This window comes from Hyla sarda, chromosome 9 (assembly GCF_029499605.1).
Source record: "Hyla sarda isolate aHylSar1 chromosome 9, aHylSar1.hap1, whole genome shotgun sequence".
NCBI lineage: Eukaryota > Metazoa > Chordata > Amphibia > Anura > Hylidae > Hyla > Hyla sarda.
The window spans coordinates 103,428,212-103,446,810 of record NC_079197.1 but is presented as its reverse complement, the minus strand read 5'-3'; the positions used below and the strand labels follow the sequence as shown (position 1 = coordinate 103,446,810).

At 41.2% G+C, this 18,599-nt stretch overlaps 1 protein-coding gene across 2 annotated transcripts in view; it reads left to right on the top strand.

The window, feature by feature from the left end:
* Positions 1-18,599, top strand: part of AMOT (angiomotin) — a 76,808-nt gene that overhangs the window by 52,407 nt on the left and 5,802 nt on the right. For both annotated transcript variants that reach the window (XM_056539446.1, XM_056539447.1), the window contains exons 7-9: positions 2,251-2,396; positions 13,498-13,647; positions 16,263-16,453. In XM_056539446.1, the coding sequence (XP_056395421.1) occupies positions 2,251-2,396; positions 13,498-13,647; positions 16,263-16,453 (487 nt within the window). The remainder of the gene's footprint in view (positions 1-2,250; positions 2,397-13,497; positions 13,648-16,262; positions 16,454-18,599) is intronic.

The window sequence follows — 18,599 nt, the reverse complement described above, 5'->3', positions numbered from 1 at the left end:
GGTTAGAGATGCTGGAAACATGACATCAGCCAGTGCTAATGTGAAGGTTGTCTCTGTGACGCGATCTGTTTCATGAAACTTATAGGGCTTCACCTTCACATTGGCAGGTGAAGGGTACTTTACCCCGGTTTCCCACGGCTTCTCTCATAAGCCAGTAAGACAGCAATTAGTTGTCAGTGTTACACTTTCAGTAGATGCACAGAGATGAAAGCATCTCTTACAGCTCATTACAAGTGGCAGGCTTTGCTGTAGCCTTGTTCACGTGTAAACCTTTGCCCTGATTTACCTTCCTCCCACGGCTTTGTTTCAGGAATGCAGCATTACTGGTTGGTCGGTGACTGGGTGGTAATAGCTGCAGGGACTCTTGTTACCAGATCTACTCATTAGTTATTGTTGCCAGTCACTTACAATTTAGCAATGTCTGAAGTTTCCCCATTCCAATTCTGTCATAATCTCATCTGAAATTAAATTAATGGTTACGTCGGTGTCATTCTTCTTCTAACTCCTTACTTCAGGACTTTCTCTTGTCTGACTATCTAAAATATCACAAAACACATTAAAGGGGCCCCAAGACATCTTATCCCCTAACCAAAAAATATGGGATAAGATGTCTGGTCGCAGTCGCTCATGCAGCAACCACCTGTCTCAGCTGCACAAAGCGATGATCGCTCAGTGTCTGAAGACTCCTGAACAGAATATCCGGAGTATCGTGATGTCACACCCCGCCCCCTCTATGCAAGCCCATGGGAGGAGGCGTGATGGCCATCTTAGGGCCGGAGTACCCCTTTAAAGGTGACTAATATATAGTTTGTTGAAGTGGATATTTGTTCCTCTTTCTGTAAACTGGGGCTTTCCGGGTGATTGGAGTTTACAGGGGAAAGCAAACTCATATGACCTCATATTTAGAACATTGATTGCCTCCTGAGGGTTCAAAGGTAGTGAGGGAGCAGTCATCTGGTATACAGCAGTACCTAGTGTTATGGCTCTATGAACTAGGATGTCTATATACAGCTATATATATACTTGGAGATGTTGCATATTATCTCGCACTAGCTAACCATAATATAGAGCTAAAAAAAGACAAAGGAATAATGCAGAGATACATCACACATGGTGCATAGTTCACTCTTCTTACATGGTCACTATCATTAGGAAAAACTTTTGACCTGTCCTAGCAACATGTCAAAAGTTTTTTGATCGGCAGGAGTCAGAGTGTTTAGACCTCTGCCAATCAGGAGAATCAGCCAGGAGAAATTCACACTTGGCGCCCTCTTTCCCAGCTCTGTGTCACGTGATTGAGACAGACTCTTCATGTAAGTCTGAGAGGGTCTCGATCATGTGACACAGGCAGTAGGGAAGGCAGGAAGAGGAGCGCGCGGCAGCTCAGACTTCTTTCTCGTCGTTCAATTGAGCGGCGGAGATATGAACACTGAGACCCCAGCCGATCAAAACTTTTGACATTCCGCTAGGACATGCCAAAAGTTTCTCATAATAACAGATACTCATAAGTGTCTTTCGCATTTTTGTACTTTGTTAATAATAAAAAAAAATCTATTTGTACTTAGATATTCCAGCGTCCATTATTGGTTATTCAGTCATCAGAAACCTTCTTTGTATGCTTCTTGCAGCATGATGGCATTTTCTTGGTGAAACTACACCCACTTTTTGTCCTGTTAACAAGTTGTGTTTCTGTCATTGATTTATGCCCTGGAGAATTCTACAGAAATACACCCATCACTCCAGCAACGCCCAGATGTTTGTTGTGCGTAGCTGGGAATAGAGGGATGTGGGTGATGTTGTTTGTAATTACTTTTTAACTGGATGAGTCAAAGGATTGGCACTAGCAATGAGGGAGCGACCGCAGGAACAATGACGGCCATTTAAAGATTGCTGTGCTCTCCGTAGAATAATATGAATATTATAAATTAGAGGTCAGAAAACTGTCACCAGTGATATCTGAACTTCTTTGTAATGGGGGAAGAGCAGCATAATATTCAGATAACCAAAGAAGGCTGTCACATGATTCCTCATAATTTAACAGCTTTAATTATTACTCCATAATTCACCATTTTCCAGTGTTTGAATGTTGTTTATAGCCCCATACCAAATTGCTGCCAGCCATTATGTGAAAAATCTTTCTTATAATAAGACAAATCTTATTATGGGGAAGAAAGATCCCAATGCTGCATATTACTACTTACCATTCAACAGTTTTCAGAAGACTCAATCTTTTGCTTTTTCTCTTTTCAGACAAAGACCTGCAAAGAGAGAAGGAGAAGCTGGAAATGGAGTTATCCTCCTCGCGCTCCATGAGTGAGGACCAGAGAAGGCATATTGAAATCAGAGACCAAGCCCTAAACAATGCACAGGCCAAGGTGGTGAAGCTGGAAGAAGAAGTAAGTTTGGAGGTTCTATGGTGTTGGATATAGATCTAAAATTTGTTCATCAAAGTTAGAATCTTTTTACATTGACACATAATTGTGGAAATAGAGGTCCACTTAAGATGGCCAAACAGATTAGATTATTGCAGGCCAAACCTGCTGACCGTCTAGGGCCCCTTTCACACTATAAAGTTGTTCCATTAAAAGATCCGTTATAAACGTCCGTTAGAAAAACCATGTTAAACGTCCGTTACAAATTCCCATTAAAATCTATGGGATTTTTTGATTATCTGTTATGACCCGCTATAGCCCATCATTAACCCCTTAACGACCAAGGACGTGACCCAGCGTCATATAGCATGTATCTGAAGCCGGGACCCGGGGCTAATAGCGGGCAGCAGCGATCGCGGTGCCGCGCGCTATTAACCCTTTAGACGCGGCGTTCAAAGTTGAACGCCGCGTCTAAAACAAAAGTGAAAGCTGCTCAGTGGGGCTGATCAGGACCACCGCAGTGAAAATTCGGTGTCCCGATCAGCTGGGACACGAGCGGCGGTCCTCTTACCTTCCTCCGGCGTGTCCCTTCGGCGATTGATTGCTCCAAGCCTGAGATGCAGGCTTGAGTAATCGACCGCCGATAACACTGAAGCTATGGCTTTGCAGTGAACAGTGCTGGCAATCAGTGTATGCAATGTTATAGCCCCCTATGGGAGCTATAACACTGCAAAAAAAAAAAAAAAGTGTAAAAAAAAAAGTTTATGTGATTTAACCCTTTCCTTAATAAAAGTTCAAATCATCCCCCTTTTCCCATAAAAAACATGTAAATAAATATAAACATATGTGGTATCAATGCACGCTTAAATGTCCGAACTATAAAAATATATCATTAATTAAACCGCACGGTCAATGGCCTACGCGCAAAAAAATTCAAAAGTCCAAAATAAGGTATTTTTGGTCACTTCTTATATCATGAAAAAATTAATAAAAAGCGATCAAAATGTCCGATCAATACAAAAATAGTACCGCTAAAAAGACAGATCACGACGCAAAAAATTAGCCCTCATACCGCTCCATATGCAGAAAAATAAAGTTATAGGGGTCAGAAGATGACAATTTTAAACGTATAAATTTCCGTGCATGTAGTTATGATTTTTTCCAGAAGTACGACAAAATCAAACCGATATAAGTAGGGTATCATTTTAATCGTATGGACCTACAGAATAAAGATATCATTTTTACTGAAAAATGTACTGCGTAGAAATTGCGTTTTTTCTTCAATTTCGTCGCACAATGATTTTTTTTCCCGTTTCGCTGTAAATTTTTGGGTAAAATGACTCACTGCAAAGTAGAATTGGTGGCGCAAAAAATAAGCCATCATATGGATTTTTTTTACGAAAGTGCAAAAACCGAAAAACCCTGCGTCCTTAAGGGGTTAACAACGGACGTTATTTGTGACGGAAGAAAAAACGGCACATGCACTAATTTTTCTTCAGTCACAAGAAGCTGGTAAATTTACGGCCGTTATTTTTAACATTGAAGTCTATGGCAAACTGATGAGCCTTTAATGTAATCTGTTTGCACCTGGTTTATAATATCCGTTATTACTTTTGAGCATGCTCAGAAGAGGGGACATCAGCAGACTCCTGCAGTGTTGAGGGATTACTACTACTCCCATCATGGAACAGACTTGCTTCCATGATGGGAGTAGTAATTCCCTGGCTGCCGGAGTCTGACAGTGGCTGGGGAAGCTACATTAGTGTTTGTACAACTACCCCCATCATGGAACAGACTCTGTTCCATGATGGGGGTTGTAGTACAGGGGCTGAGGGATTGATTGCAAAGGGTCCCACTTCTGAGACCTAATGCGATTAGAAGTTATTAGACAGGGGAGCGGGCGGCATGCTCCACTCCCCTGCGATGTACGATTTATTTTACTTTCATTTTAAAATTCCCTGCCGGGAGCCCTGAATGGCTGGTACAGAGGAGCCATTCAAAAAGAAGTGCTGTGGTGGGGAAAGATTTTTGGACCCAGGACCGGGGTCCCTGAGACTGCTTGCACTCACAGATTTACTTTTCTTTTGAGTGTGCTGCTTCATCCTTTTTGTGTGTGTGTGTGTGTGTGTGTATATATATGTGTATGTGTATGTATGTATATATATATATATATATATATATATCTATTTGCTGCACTATATGTCTTCCCCCCCGCAGCGCATATATATATATTTATATTATATTGCCCCCCCCCCCCCCCACAGGGATGCCGCTACTGAAAGAATACTTGTCATTCATAGCGCTGCGGCAGCATCTGTATATAGATGCACTGCGGGTGTCAGACATATATCAATATGTCTGGCCCCCACAGCACTTCTGTAATCATATGCCTTTGCAGCGCTTTGAATGAAAAGTATTAGCAGCGCACCTGGCCGGAAAGCTGGCTGGCGCGATGTGCTGCTGAAAGAATACTTGTCATTCATATGATTATAGAAGCGCTGTGGGGGCCTGACATATAGCGTCATCTGGCCCCCACAGTGCTTCTATGTACATATGCTGCCGCAGCGCAGGAGACTAGATAGATAGATAGAGAGATATATTCTCTCGGAAGGATGCCGCAGCACACAAAAGGGGTTCAGGTGCAAAAAAAACAGTGGTTTTGCACCTGAACCCCTTTTGTGTGCTGCGGCATCCTTCCGAGATGTTTAAATAGCTTTGACCTAAGCTTTTTTCGCCGCTTGCACCAGCATTACGCTACAATAGAACGTGCTGCTCCAACCTGGTTTTTGTGTGTGTGTGTGTGTGTGTGTGTGTGGAGATATATAGATATATAATATAATATTATACACATGCGCTGAGGGGGGCAAGACTTATATTGCGCAGCAGGGGGCAAGATATATAGAAGCGCTGTGGGGGCCATGCATAATTCCCCCCCCCCCCCCCTTAGCGTTTCTATATATCATTCCCCACTGCAACGCTTCTATTTGAAAACCCAGTACCTTCCATTCAGGGCTCCCGGCGAGAAAGGTAAAAAAAAAGGAAAATACATCGTACACCGCAGGGGAGTGGAGCATGCCGCTACCCCCCCTGTTTAATAACTTCTGATTGCATCGGGTGAGACCTGTTGCGATCAATCCCTCAGCCCCTGTAGTCTGTTCTATGATGGGGGTTGTAGTACAAACACTAATGTAGCTTCCCCAGCCACCTGCAGACTCCTGCAGCCTTGGAATGACTACTCCCACCCATCATGGAAACAAGTCTGTTCCATGATGGGGGTAGTAGTAGTAGTAGTAGTAGTAGTCCTGGCTGTGGGAGACTGTAGGCAGAGGTGTTAAAACGGCCGTACATGACGGATGTTATAACTGATCTTAACGGATGAATATGCCCGTTATTTTGATGAACGTTATTCAGCCATTAGTACCCGTTATTTCATCCGTTATTATACATCCGTTTTTACACAGAAAACGGATGTTTAATAACGGATGAATACTCCTAGTGTGAAAGGAGCCTAATATGTATGGGCGGTGTCTTGATTCTGGCCTCTCAGGTGTTCTGAGTATTTTTATTGGATTTTCCATAACTACAATAAGTAACAAAAAAAAAAAAAAAAAAAAGTAACAATAAACAAGAATTTAGAAACAATGCAGGCGAAAGAAGGATTGGGCAATTGGATGTCAACATGAAAGATGCCTTTGTTCTCAAGAGGTAAGCGTCCATTGGTGATCTCTCCTATTCAGAACAAATGCGCACTCTGTAGCAGATACTCTGGCCTAACCTGGGTTCTAAGATGCTTCCAAGGTGACATTTCATCCAGCATCCTGCAATCATCAGAGAATTTGATGCATATAATATACATAGTATTCAAAAAAAGAAGCAATCAAAAGTAGTAAACAAAGAGCGGCATTAAAAGGAGTATTCCAGGAAAAAACTTTTTTTTTATATATCAACTGGCTCCAGAAAGTTATATAGTGATACATGAGCAATTGATGATATACTTATATGAATTCACGACACCATAATGAAACCATGTCTAACATATCTTTCTAGAAAATAACATAAATAGGCTAGAAAGCCCAAGAAACATTAGTATGGTCTACTCTGCATGCGAACATTAAATGTTGGTTACTGGTTAGTAAAACACTGCGTCTCCTCTCCATACACATTCCGCGACAGTGTTACCACTTGAGCTTCTGTAAGTGGCTCAACATTCCCAAAACTGTCAACCCCCCCATCTTCTAATGATGCACAGACTGCCAGATTTGACTTTAACCGCTTCATTTACCATTACATTCTGAAGGGAGACTAGAAATTCTATATACTCTACTGGGAGTCTGGGAAGTGTCTTGTCGGGGAAAGGAATTTTTAGTAAATGAAGATGGAACATTATTTTCTTGTTTTACGTTCTGGAAAATATCAAGCACTTTGTAGCATTCCAGAAAGAGAGGAGAAAAATAGTGGAATCCTGGTTCCACAAAGAAGCGGTGCTTAGGTAGCGCTCGTTTCCAGCGGGAGACGAAAGATTGTAGTCCACGAACTTGGGTATGGTATAAAGAAAAAGATCTTTATTCGCACATGTAGTAGCAAAAGGGATAACGCGTTTCGAGGGGCGGAGACCCCCTCTTCGTCAGATCCAATCATATGTTTGGGATGGGTTCCCGTCCCGTTTATACAGAAAAAACCCGCGAAATAGTACATATTGGCGAATCAGATTGCGTTGCACAATATACATCCTATTTAAAAGTACATATCAGTAATCAATAACATATATAAACATTAAGGAAGATTAAAAGAGTTCCCACTGGAAAAAGGGGAAAGGGAAGGATCAGAGGAAACTATGATGATAGTATGCTCACTCATGGATCCTAGGTTGAGGGTTCGGGTGGCTCCTTTGTTAGGGCCGCTAATAATTGTAACAAAACTCAGTGGTCCAGTGCCGTGGTTCCTGATGAGATGAAAAAAACGCACAGCAGAGGAGGGACTGGTCACACAAGAAATGGGAGACCCGTTCTTTCGGCCAAAAAGTTACTCCCGGTAGATGTCAGATCATCGCGTCGGTGGTGCTCCAAGGGACACACTGCACCTGACATTTTCTAGGTTAAAGGGCACGGAGGATAAGAGGGATTGCAGACTCAAAAAAACAGTGGCTCAGCTGTGCGGAGCGGTGAGTGGAGTTTACACTGTCTTGCTATCGCATCCATTGCGAAATGCAGTGTCCATCCTTGAGTGATGTTATTGAATCGTATATTCATGTTAGTGAATTTCTTCACATATTGGTCGTCTGCTCGTTCTTCTTGGGTCCTAAGGTGTTTCTTATTCGTGGTGATTCGCACATCTCGATATCAGGTTTTTTTGGGACATAGTCCCATTGATTCAGTGTATAAGTTCCACTGCCTCATTAAGACCATATGGTTGGAGTGATTCCAGCCTATATATCCAGAACATTTCCCTCTTTGCTAGGGCTTCTGGACGATTGGTGATATTGTTGGGAATATGATCAATTGGAATAATAGAGAACGGATTTGCAATATCTTTGTGTCTTAAAGTGATGTGCCGTGACAGGCTGTGTTTCATGTAGCCCTTCTTGATGTTACTTCTATGTTGGTTGGTCCTTAAATGTAGTTTCTGTGATGTGCGACCAACGTATTGTAAACCGCAGCAACAGTTGATTAGGTAGATCACATATTGGGACTGACAGGTAAGATGAAATTGTATGTTGAATTTTTCTCCTGTGTGATGGCTTGAAAAGGAGGTATCGGGTTTGGTTATTGTTCTGCAGCACAGGCATCTTTTGGTGTTGCATCTGAATGCCCCTTTCTTTTGGCTCGTTTCCATAGTTGATGTTGCTTTTTTCTTTTGTTTTTTGAGACGGCTCGGAGCCAACATGTTTTTTAGGGAGGGTGCCCTTCTGAAGGTCATTGAAGGTTGTGTGGGTAAAATGTCTTTGAGGTACGGATCGCATCTCAAGAGACCCCAATGTTTTTTTAGGATGTTCCTAATTTTCGAATGGCCGGTGGAATAGGTGGTGATAAAGTTGCCGGCATATTTTTTGGTGTTTAAAATCTTTGCTAGACCGGTCTGTCTATTGGTGGTTTCATTCATTTGTTCGTCTTTAGTTTCCACCTTCATTTCTTTAGGTGTCTGTGATGGAGCTAAACAGTCATCCTGTGTGAGTAGCAAAGTTTTGCGATATGCGTTCTCTACCAGGGATTTAGGATATCCTTTCACTTTAAAACGTTCTTTTAGGGTTTTGGATTGTGTGATGAAAGTTCTTGTCTCCGTACAATTTTTCCTAATGCGTCGGAATTGACCGTATGGAATATTAAGTTTCCATTTACTGTAATGGCCGCTTAAGAATGGAACATAACTATTCGAATCCACTGACTTGAAATGGGTAGAAGTGATAATTTGGTTGTTTGTATGTGAGATTTGAAGGTCTAGAAATTCAATGGACATGTTTGAAATATTTGGGGTCAAAGTAATGCCCCAGTTGTTACCATTGATTTCCTTGATTAGTGTTTCCAGTTCTTCTGGGGAGTGTCTGGAAACCATTCTAAAGAATAATTTTTTTACATACGACGGGGCGACCTTCCACCAAATAAAAGGAACGGCCATGGGGACTAGAGTGGCCCCGTCGTATGCCAATCTCTTCATGGGCCAATTTGAAGACAGGTTCCTCAGAAAGAACCCCCTATTCCAGAACAACACAGTCATCTATAAAAGATATATAGACGATTTGTTCCTATTATGGAGAGGCTCCCCAGAAGAACTGGAAACACTAATCAAGGAAATCAATGGTAACAACTGGGGCATTACTTTGACCCCAAATATTTCAAACATGTCCATTGAATTTCTAGACCTTCAAATCTCACATACAAACAACCAAATTATCACTTCTACCCATTTCAAGTCAGTGGATTCGAATAGTTATGTTCCATTCTTAAGCGGCCATTACAGTAAATGGAAACTTAATATTCCATACGGTCAATTCCGACGCATTAGGAAAAATTGTACGGAGACAAGAACTTTCATCACACAATCCAAAACCCTAAAAGAACGTTTTAAAGTGAAAGGATATCCTAAATCCCTGGTAGAGAACGCATATCGCAAAACTTTGCTACTCACACAGGATGACTGTTTAGCTCCATCACAGACACCTAAAGAAATGAAGGTGGAAACTAAAGACGAACAAATGAATGAAACCACCAATAGACAGACCGGTCTAGCAAAGATTTTAAACACCAAAAAATATGCCGGCAACTTTATCACCACCTATTCCACCGGCCATTCGAAAATTAGGAACATCCTAAAAAAACATTGGGGTCTCTTGAGATGCGATCCGTACCTCAAAGACATTTTACCCACACAACCTTCAATGACCTTCAGAAGGGCACCCTCCCTAAAAAACATGTTGGCTCCGAGCCGTCTCAAAAAACAAAAGAAAAAAGCAACATCAACTATGGAAACGAGCCAAAAGAAAGGGGCATTCAGATGCAACACCAAAAGATGCCTGTGCTGCAGAACAATAACCAAACCCGATACCTCCTTTTCAAGCCATCACACAGGAGAAAAATTCAACATACAATTTCATCTTACCTGTCAGTCCCAATATGTGATCTACCTAATCAACTGTTGCTGCGGTTTACAATACGTTGGTCGCACATCACAGAAACTACATTTAAGGACCAACCAACATAGAAGTAACATCAAGAAGGGCTACATGAAACACAGCCTGTCACGGCACATCACTTTAAGACACAAAGATATTGCAAATCCGTTCTCTATTATTCCAATTGATCATATTCCCAACAATATCACCAATCGTCCAGAAGCCCTAGCAAAGAGGGAAATGTTCTGGATATATAGGCTGGAATCACTCCAACCATATGGTCTTAATGAGGCAGTGGAACTTATACACTGAATCAATGGGACTATGTCCCAAAAAAACCTGATATCGAGATGTGCGAATCACCACGAATAAGAAACACCTTAGGACCCAAGAAGAACGAGCAGACGACCAATATGTGAAGAAATTCACTAACATGAATATACGATTCAATAACATCACTCAAGGATGGACACTGCATTTCGCAATGGATGCGATAGCAAGACAGTGTAAACTCCACTCACCGCTCCGCACAGCTGAGCCACTGTTTTTTTGAGTCTGCAATCCCTCTTATCCTCCGTGCCCTTTAACCTAGAAAATGTCAGGTGCAGTGTGTCCCTTGGAGCACCACCGACGCGATGATCTGACATCTACCGGGAGTAACTTTTTGGCCGAAAGAACGGGTCTCCCATTTCTTGTGTGACCAGTCCCTCCTCTGCTGTGCGTTTTTTTCATCTCATCAGGAACCACGGCACTGGACCACTGAGTTTTGTTACAATTATTAGCGGCCCTAACAAAGGAGCCACCCGAACCCTCAACCTAGGATCCATGAGTGAGCATACTATCATCATAGTTTCCTCTGATCCTTCCCTTTCCCCTTTTTCCAGTGGGAACTCTTTTAATCTTCCTTAATGTTTATATATGTTATTGATTACTGATATGTACTTTTAAATAGGATGTATATTGTGCAACGCAATCTGATTCGCCAATATGTACTATTTCGCGGGTTTTTTCTGTATAAACGGGACGGGAACCCATCCCAAACATATGATTGGATCTGACGAAGAGGGGGTCTCCGCCCCTCGAAACGCGTTATCCCTTTTGCTACTACATGTGCGAATAAAGATCTTTTTCTTTATACCATACCCAAGTTCGTGGACTACAATCTTTCGTCTCCCGCTGGAAACGAGCGCTACCTAAGCACCGCTTCTTTGTGGAACCAGGATTCCACTATTTTTCTCCTCATATCAGACGTCCAGGACCAGTTCCCGAGACGAACGGGTGCCCAGCAGCTCTTCCACCGCTACCTCCCAGGGATCTGGGGAATAAGCCTTCAACGGTGTTGTGTCTGTAACACAACACCCCCAGGTGAGCACAGCAGTCCTTGTCTACCTGTGTATTTTCCATACATACAGAATCATGGCACATTAGTGCGCTCTCTTTTCTGTTTCCTCTTTTTCTATATATCACTGGAGTCTCCAGAAAGAGAGGAACATTTCAGATCAGGCTTGAAGAATGGTGGGACAACCCACACTGTTCCTATCTCTGCAGTCTTTCTTTATGTTTACACTAAAAATTATTTTTTAACAGAATCTTATATCTAAGCTGTTAAATAGGAGAGGGAGAAGTACAAAAGCCTGTTTTAAAATTATCAACTTTTTTCAGGCCTTTGCCATTTTACCATATGTTTATTGGCTACTAAGATACTAAACTCAATTTGTTTTTCCCACTCTAGTAGATATTGTAGCTACGGATAATATAATTAATTTGGACATAATAAGAAAGTGTTTGTCTTAATATAACAGAGCAATGTAATAATAGTGCAGTACATAGAATTTCTATTGTTTATATCACACTCCTAGTTAGTTTGGTGCAATGCAGAAGATGTTTAAGATTCAGTAGGATAAGGGTAGCATAGAGGTCTGTGGTATATACTCATGCACAACAATATATAGTTAAGTGCCACAAGGGTTAAGAGTTTAGTGGCATGTTCTTGGCCATCTCCTGTGTTTTGCTCAATGTGATGACAATTAATGACTCTGTGATGGACTGGCATCTCTGGCCAACCTTCTACCATAAGAGGTATCCTGAGCTGCAAGTATAAACACGGGATTCCTTTCATAGTTCTGTCAAGTGCAATCTAAAAGGGACTATGCTTTGGATATAGTAGATTCTTTACATACTATAACTGTACCATAAAAGGTGCGGGAATATAATGTTGGAACATTACTGCATTTCCTGCATTGCTCTTTACATTCAACTTTTTTCCTGGACTCCAAGACCACCCAAAATTGCATTAAAAAGTGCATCTTCTGTTGGGTGGTCATAAATCTGTTGCGGTGGACACGGAAACTGTTCTGGATAAGGGTGGGGTCTTCTCAAAGAGGTTTACTTTTATGTAATATACCTTGCATAGCAAATGTTCACACTTTGATAATCTTTACAGTATAGAGCAAGAATTACAATCTTTGCTAATGCTAAATGTTTCCCAACCTAGAAAGGTTAGGGGTAACATAGCCCCGTGTGGGGTGGACAGGAAAATGATCTGGCTACCCTGAGTAATCTTTTTATGTCAGAATTCTTCTTCAATCACATTCTTCTATTCTTGTAAAAGAAATTACTAAATAAATAAGTGTTGTATGCTGAAAAGGAGTCTTCCCACAAACCACACAATCAATTGTCTACAGGATATAGATAAGTGTCCCTGGGGCCCCCACCAATCATTGGAATGGGGGTCCATGTCCCTCATTTAAATGGACTAGCAGTAAAACATGCGCTTAGCCTCTTTATCCAGCTCCATCGGACTGATGATGATTTATCCCTATCCGTTCCATAGCATTTAATAGCAAGGCATCGTGCTATTAAAATTCCCAATCCTTAAAAAATGTCACCAAACTGGTATAATGCTACCTTGCCCTCACAATAAACAGATATGCACAGGTCTCATTAGTCATCTTATCATTCACGTGCTGTGTCACTAGTAGATGCGGAATATCTGTAGACCTCTTTATTAGGTTTTAGGCTCTGGCAGGGTAGTGTAGCATCTTTCTTTCATTTTATAGTGTGCGGATCAGATTTGGAAAAGAGCTTCAGTAGCCCAGGACTAATTTTGTTCTTCCTATAGATATATTTATGGTCATAGGATTGAGATAAGTGAAGGGAAGCCATATACAATATTTTACCAAGTCATGTGATGTTATCTGTTCTAATCATAATCTAAATGCAGAATTTTTATTTTTTCCTGGTGGAGAGCAGTGCATTTTGGGTGCTCAAATGACAATCACATGGTCAGAGCTAATCTAAGTGGAGACTACTCGCTGCCTGTTTCCCTGGGTAACATGTTGTGTAAGGAGCTATATTGGTGAATTGAAAAGAGAGCGCACATTGCATAGATTGAAAGATCAAAATGTTGAACCAGGGTTACTTAAATTTTACAGTTTACATCTACATAAAATTCTATATTAATATAAAGGCTAACAAATGGAGTTTTTCTAAAAGTCACACTTTGCGTTTCATTTCTAGCTGAAGAAAAAGCAGGTTTATGTTGACAAAGTGGAAAAGATGCAGCAGGCCTTGGCTCAGCTCCAGGCTGCTTGTGAGAAGCGAGAACAACTGGAACATAGACTACGCACCAGGTTGGAGCGAGAACTGGAATCTCTACGAATGCAGCAGGTACCACTAGCTGAGTTTTTATTTTTATTTTATACAATCTTTTCTGAGGAAGAGGAAACAAACATAGGGGGTCCCAGAGATTGGACCCCTGAAATCAGGCAATCAGCGTTTTCTGAAATGTAACTAGTTGCTTTCAACATTGCCATTCCCGTCCACCCTGCCAGTATGAGATACCCACATACCGAAATCACCTCTGCAACATTGCAGACTGCAGATTGAAGACTGCAGCAATGAGATACCCACATACCTACATCAACTCTACAACATTGCCATTCCCATCCACCCCGCCAGTATTAATGACTGCAGCAATGAGATACCCACATACCTACATCACCTCTGCAACATTGCCATTCCCGTCCACCCCGCCAGTATTAATGACTGCAGCAATGAGATACCCACATACCTACATCACCTCTGCAACATTGCCATTCCCGTCCACCCCGCCAGTATGAGATACCCACATACCTAAATCACCTCTGCAACATGCCAGACTGCAGATTGAAGACTGCAGCAATGAGATACCCACATACCTACATCACCACTGCAGCCAATCACTGTCTTTAGCAGTATACAGCATACGACCACTTGTTGACTGCAGCATGGACACTTCATCTCCATGTAAACAAGCTGGCAGGGGGGCTGGAGCAGCATCTTTGGAAGCAGAGGAGGGTTAAACAGGTAGAAATAGCTATGGTTTGTTTCAGAACAATTCTTAGCAGTGCTCACATTGTCTAAGAAAACTCTTTTAAAGGATACTATAAGAAAATAAAATATGGTAGAGCCCTGGACTGCTGAACACCTAAACCAGTGTTTCCCATCTAGTGCGCCACCAGCTGTTGCAAAACTACAATTCCCAGCATGCCCAGAAAGCCTAAGGCTACCTGCGCATAATTGGAGTTGGAGTTTTGAACACCGGAGGAGAAACCTTGACATCTAAAGCTCCACTCAATCTCAGTGTCTCTAACTCTATGGGGGAGGTTTATCAGAACGTGTGTAAAGAAAAAGTTGACCTGTTGCCCATAGCAACCAATCAGATTGCACCAGATTTATTACAGTGGCTAAGGCTACTTGATAAATCTGTGGCATTAATCTGTCTAATGATAGGCTAGTATCTTGTAAGTTGTCACATCATAAGCCCCTTTTGTTTGTCGTGGCAGGAAAGTGTCTAAACTCAGAATATAAATGGCACAGGTCATGTAAGCCATTTTGCATGGTGCAAATTATGTTAGAATTCCTAATTTTGTTGTTTTACCTAATGTTGGCTATTTTGGGCATGAAAACTGTGTTATCACATTTTGGAAATGTGATGCTGAAAACTACTGTATACAGCTTTTGTGTGTGGTTCTCCAACTTTTCTGAATGTTCCCCTTTGTATTATGGCATTATCATAGTACACATCCATATTTAATATACATTGGCCTTCATATAGCAGATCAACAGACTCCCCAGAAATAGCCAGGATAAATTTAGTTCTTTCTTTGGCCCAAGCAAAGTGCTGTGTGTGCACATTACAGAGAGATTATTTGCACAGTCAGGTCATTGCAAACCCCCAGCCTTCCAAGAGTCCTGCAAAAAACTAGCAGAGGTGAACTGTGGTCAGCAGCTCCTGCAGAGAGCCAGCAAAACAATAGCCTTGTTTGTGTGTTGTGTCCAGAATGAAAACTTAATCCCGCTCCCCTCAAGCTGCTCCTTCGAAGACTAGACTTGTCAGCTGGATTCACTGTGTCCTGTATGCTTACATGTGATGAGTCCCTTCTCTGTATCAATGCTTCATTGTTGTGCTCTCCACTATATTATACAATTATCCCTCTTGTATCCTGCTTTATAATTTAAAGTGTCCCTGTCATTTAAAAAAATAAACTTTTGACATGTCACAGAGACATGAGACTTGAAAAGTTGTGCTCGGGGGGGGGGGGGGGGGGGGGCCAGTGCTGAGACCCTGACTGATCCTTATGAGTGGGGAGAAGCATGTGCTTATGTTCTTTAGTGCTTGTCCACACTGCAGACATTCCACTGACGAAATTCCACTTGCAGCAGAGTCCCATTTTAAAGGAATTCTGCTGCTCTGGTCTGACTGCAGAATCAATGCAGTCGAATTCCACCGGCGGAAAGTATGTCCGCCCAAAGAATAAACATTTAACAGGACTACATTGCCGTCTATAAAGAAGGCACACATCCACGCAGTCCTACCGCCAAACTATTTACCAGCATCTGCCGCAGTTGAAATGTCCATAGTGTTGATGACCATCCAGCTTCACTAAACATTAGAAGTCCGTGGTGAAGCTGGATGGAAATCGATATTCATGTAGTTGCAGGATTGCTTTAACTGTGCCACAATAATATGATATGAATTGGCAGTTCCTGGATGGTTCAGAAAACCTTTCCATACAGTAGACATTTGAGTGCATAGGGGCTTTTGTATGTATGATTGAAGAGGTGGCTGCAGGAGTTTTTTTTTATCTCAAATGTTACATATAACTGAAAATGCATATGGCTCAAGATGCTACTCCAGTAATGGCTTTTGTTGAAGTCTAAATTTTTATTTATTTTTTAATATATTTGATGTCTTTAATATTAAGTCAAGCTTAACAACAAGTTTATATCCTTTGTTACAGCGCCAAGGAAACTCTCAGTTTACCAGTGTTTCTGAGTATAATGCTGCGGCACTAATGGAGCTACTCCGGGAGAAAGAAGAGAGAGTGTTAGCCCTTGAGGCAGACATGACCAAGTGGGAGCAGAAGTACTTGGAGGAGAGTGTTATGAGACAGTTTGCAATGGATGCTGCTGCTACTGTGGCTGCTCAGAGGTGACTATGTTTTGTGTGTGTTTTTTTTGTTTTTTTTTGTTTTTTTTTCCCTACTAATTTCAAAAGATCACATTAATAAGATCTCTCTGCAAAGTAAAGTCACATCATGACTGTGCATGGTCTCCTACCTCACTTTCCTCTGCTCCTCTATAACTTTAGTTAATGAAGAAGCTAAACACTTTCAGTGTAGTTTATATATCTTCTGTTCATTTCTCATGTTGCCAACTTGATAATCGAACATGGTAAGGAATAATAATCCACACTTCAACCCTCTTCCTTGTATTACCCATGCAGAATACCAGTCAATCTCTGGATGGGTTAGTGACTGGGTGTACCAGAAAGGAAAAAGGGAAAGGATTGTCTCTGACCAGTCAGAAATAAGCAGGCAAAAAATATCAATGTTAACAGCTAAATTTTTTTCACTTTTTTTCACTTTTGGGTAAAATTCTCTTTTTTTCAAGTTGTGCGCTTTACCGTTTTAACCATTAGGGATGTTGTCATTCTCACACAGTGTGGCGTACAAATCCCCTTCCCTGCTGATATATGGAAAATGTGGCCAAGACCTTATAGATGGTTCTTTGGTGTACTGTGCATTTCCCCCTTATCTTATCTCCTGGTGTATTCTTCACAGGACTGTGTGTTGGAATTTACTAGTTATTTCAGGGACATAGTTGTTTGAAGAGCTGAAAGTTGTAAAAGGCATATCTGGGTTCTGAGCCAGCTAGTGTAGGCAAATGACTTAACTCTGTGTGCTCTGGGTATGTGAACTTCTTATATTTCCAGCAAAATGCTTGCACAATGTTTAAGAATGTCATTCATTTCAATATAATGCTTGTTGCACAGAGCAGTTATTCCAAACATTTTTACCATTTGGGGATCAGAATGTTAACTTTAACACCAGAAGCTGCATGCCAGTGGAGATTGACAATATAGTTAGGCTGAGTTCACCCTCCTGTCATTGGAGCAGAAAAACGAATGAATGTCCATGTTGACTTTAATGGGGTCCATCAGGTTTTCTGCATGCTCTGTCATTTTATTGCACAAATAGTGCACTATGTTGTGCTTTTACATCTGGTATTTTTTGGAACTTGTGATGGAGGCTCTCGCCAGAATGGACAACGCACGTGTGAACTCTGCCTAAAGTGGCTCACTTAGGTATGTAAAAGGCATTCCAGAAGTATTAGGCTCCTTTCACACTATAAATTCATCTGTTTTAAAGATCCGTTATAATGTTCCGTTATGAAAACCCTTAAAATCGGTCGTTAAACGGCCATTTCAAAATACCATACGGCAGTTACAAAATCCCATTATAGCCTATGGGATTTTTACATTATCAGTTTTAACCCGTCATAGCCCGTTATTAATAACGGACATTATTTTGTGACTGGAGAAATAGTGCATGCACTATTTCTTCCGTTCTTTCTCCCATCACAAAATAACATCCGTTATTAATGACTGGCTATGACAGGTTAAAACGGATAATGTAAAAATCCCATAGACTATAATGGGATTTTGTAACGGCCGTTTAACAATCGATTTTAAAGGTTTTCATAACGGAACATTATAACGGATCTTTAAAACAGATGAATTTGTAGTGTGAAAGGAGCCTTAGCTTCCCTTCTGCAAAAAATAAATGACAGTTCAACCCCTAACACCTGGTTAACTGGCATACATAATAAATAGTGTCTCAGAGGGTGGCTAAGTATTCGAACTACAATTGTTCAATAAAAAAAAAAAAAAATGGCAAAACATTACAATAATTCCACCATTGTTGGTGAAAATTACCATTTTCTAAAATATTGCTATAAGTCATTGCATATAAGACATCTGAAATCCAAAATGCATTGCTGAATGTTTGATGTCCTGATTGACATTACTTCACTATGCTGCAGTACTTAAAGTGTACCCGCCAGATCAAACAAAAAAAGTTTTTTTTTAAATATATCACTCCGTACCTAATCCTGACCATGTACATCTAATTTTTATGTGTCTAGCACCTTTATTTTTTTTTATTTTATTACACTTTAAATTTAGCTCACTAGTCTGAATTCCTCTCAAAGGGAGGGGGTGTGGCCTCACTGTGCAGGTCTCCGCCCCCTCCCTCCGTATGCTGTCTGCTCACATCTCCCCTAGCATTAGCAAGACT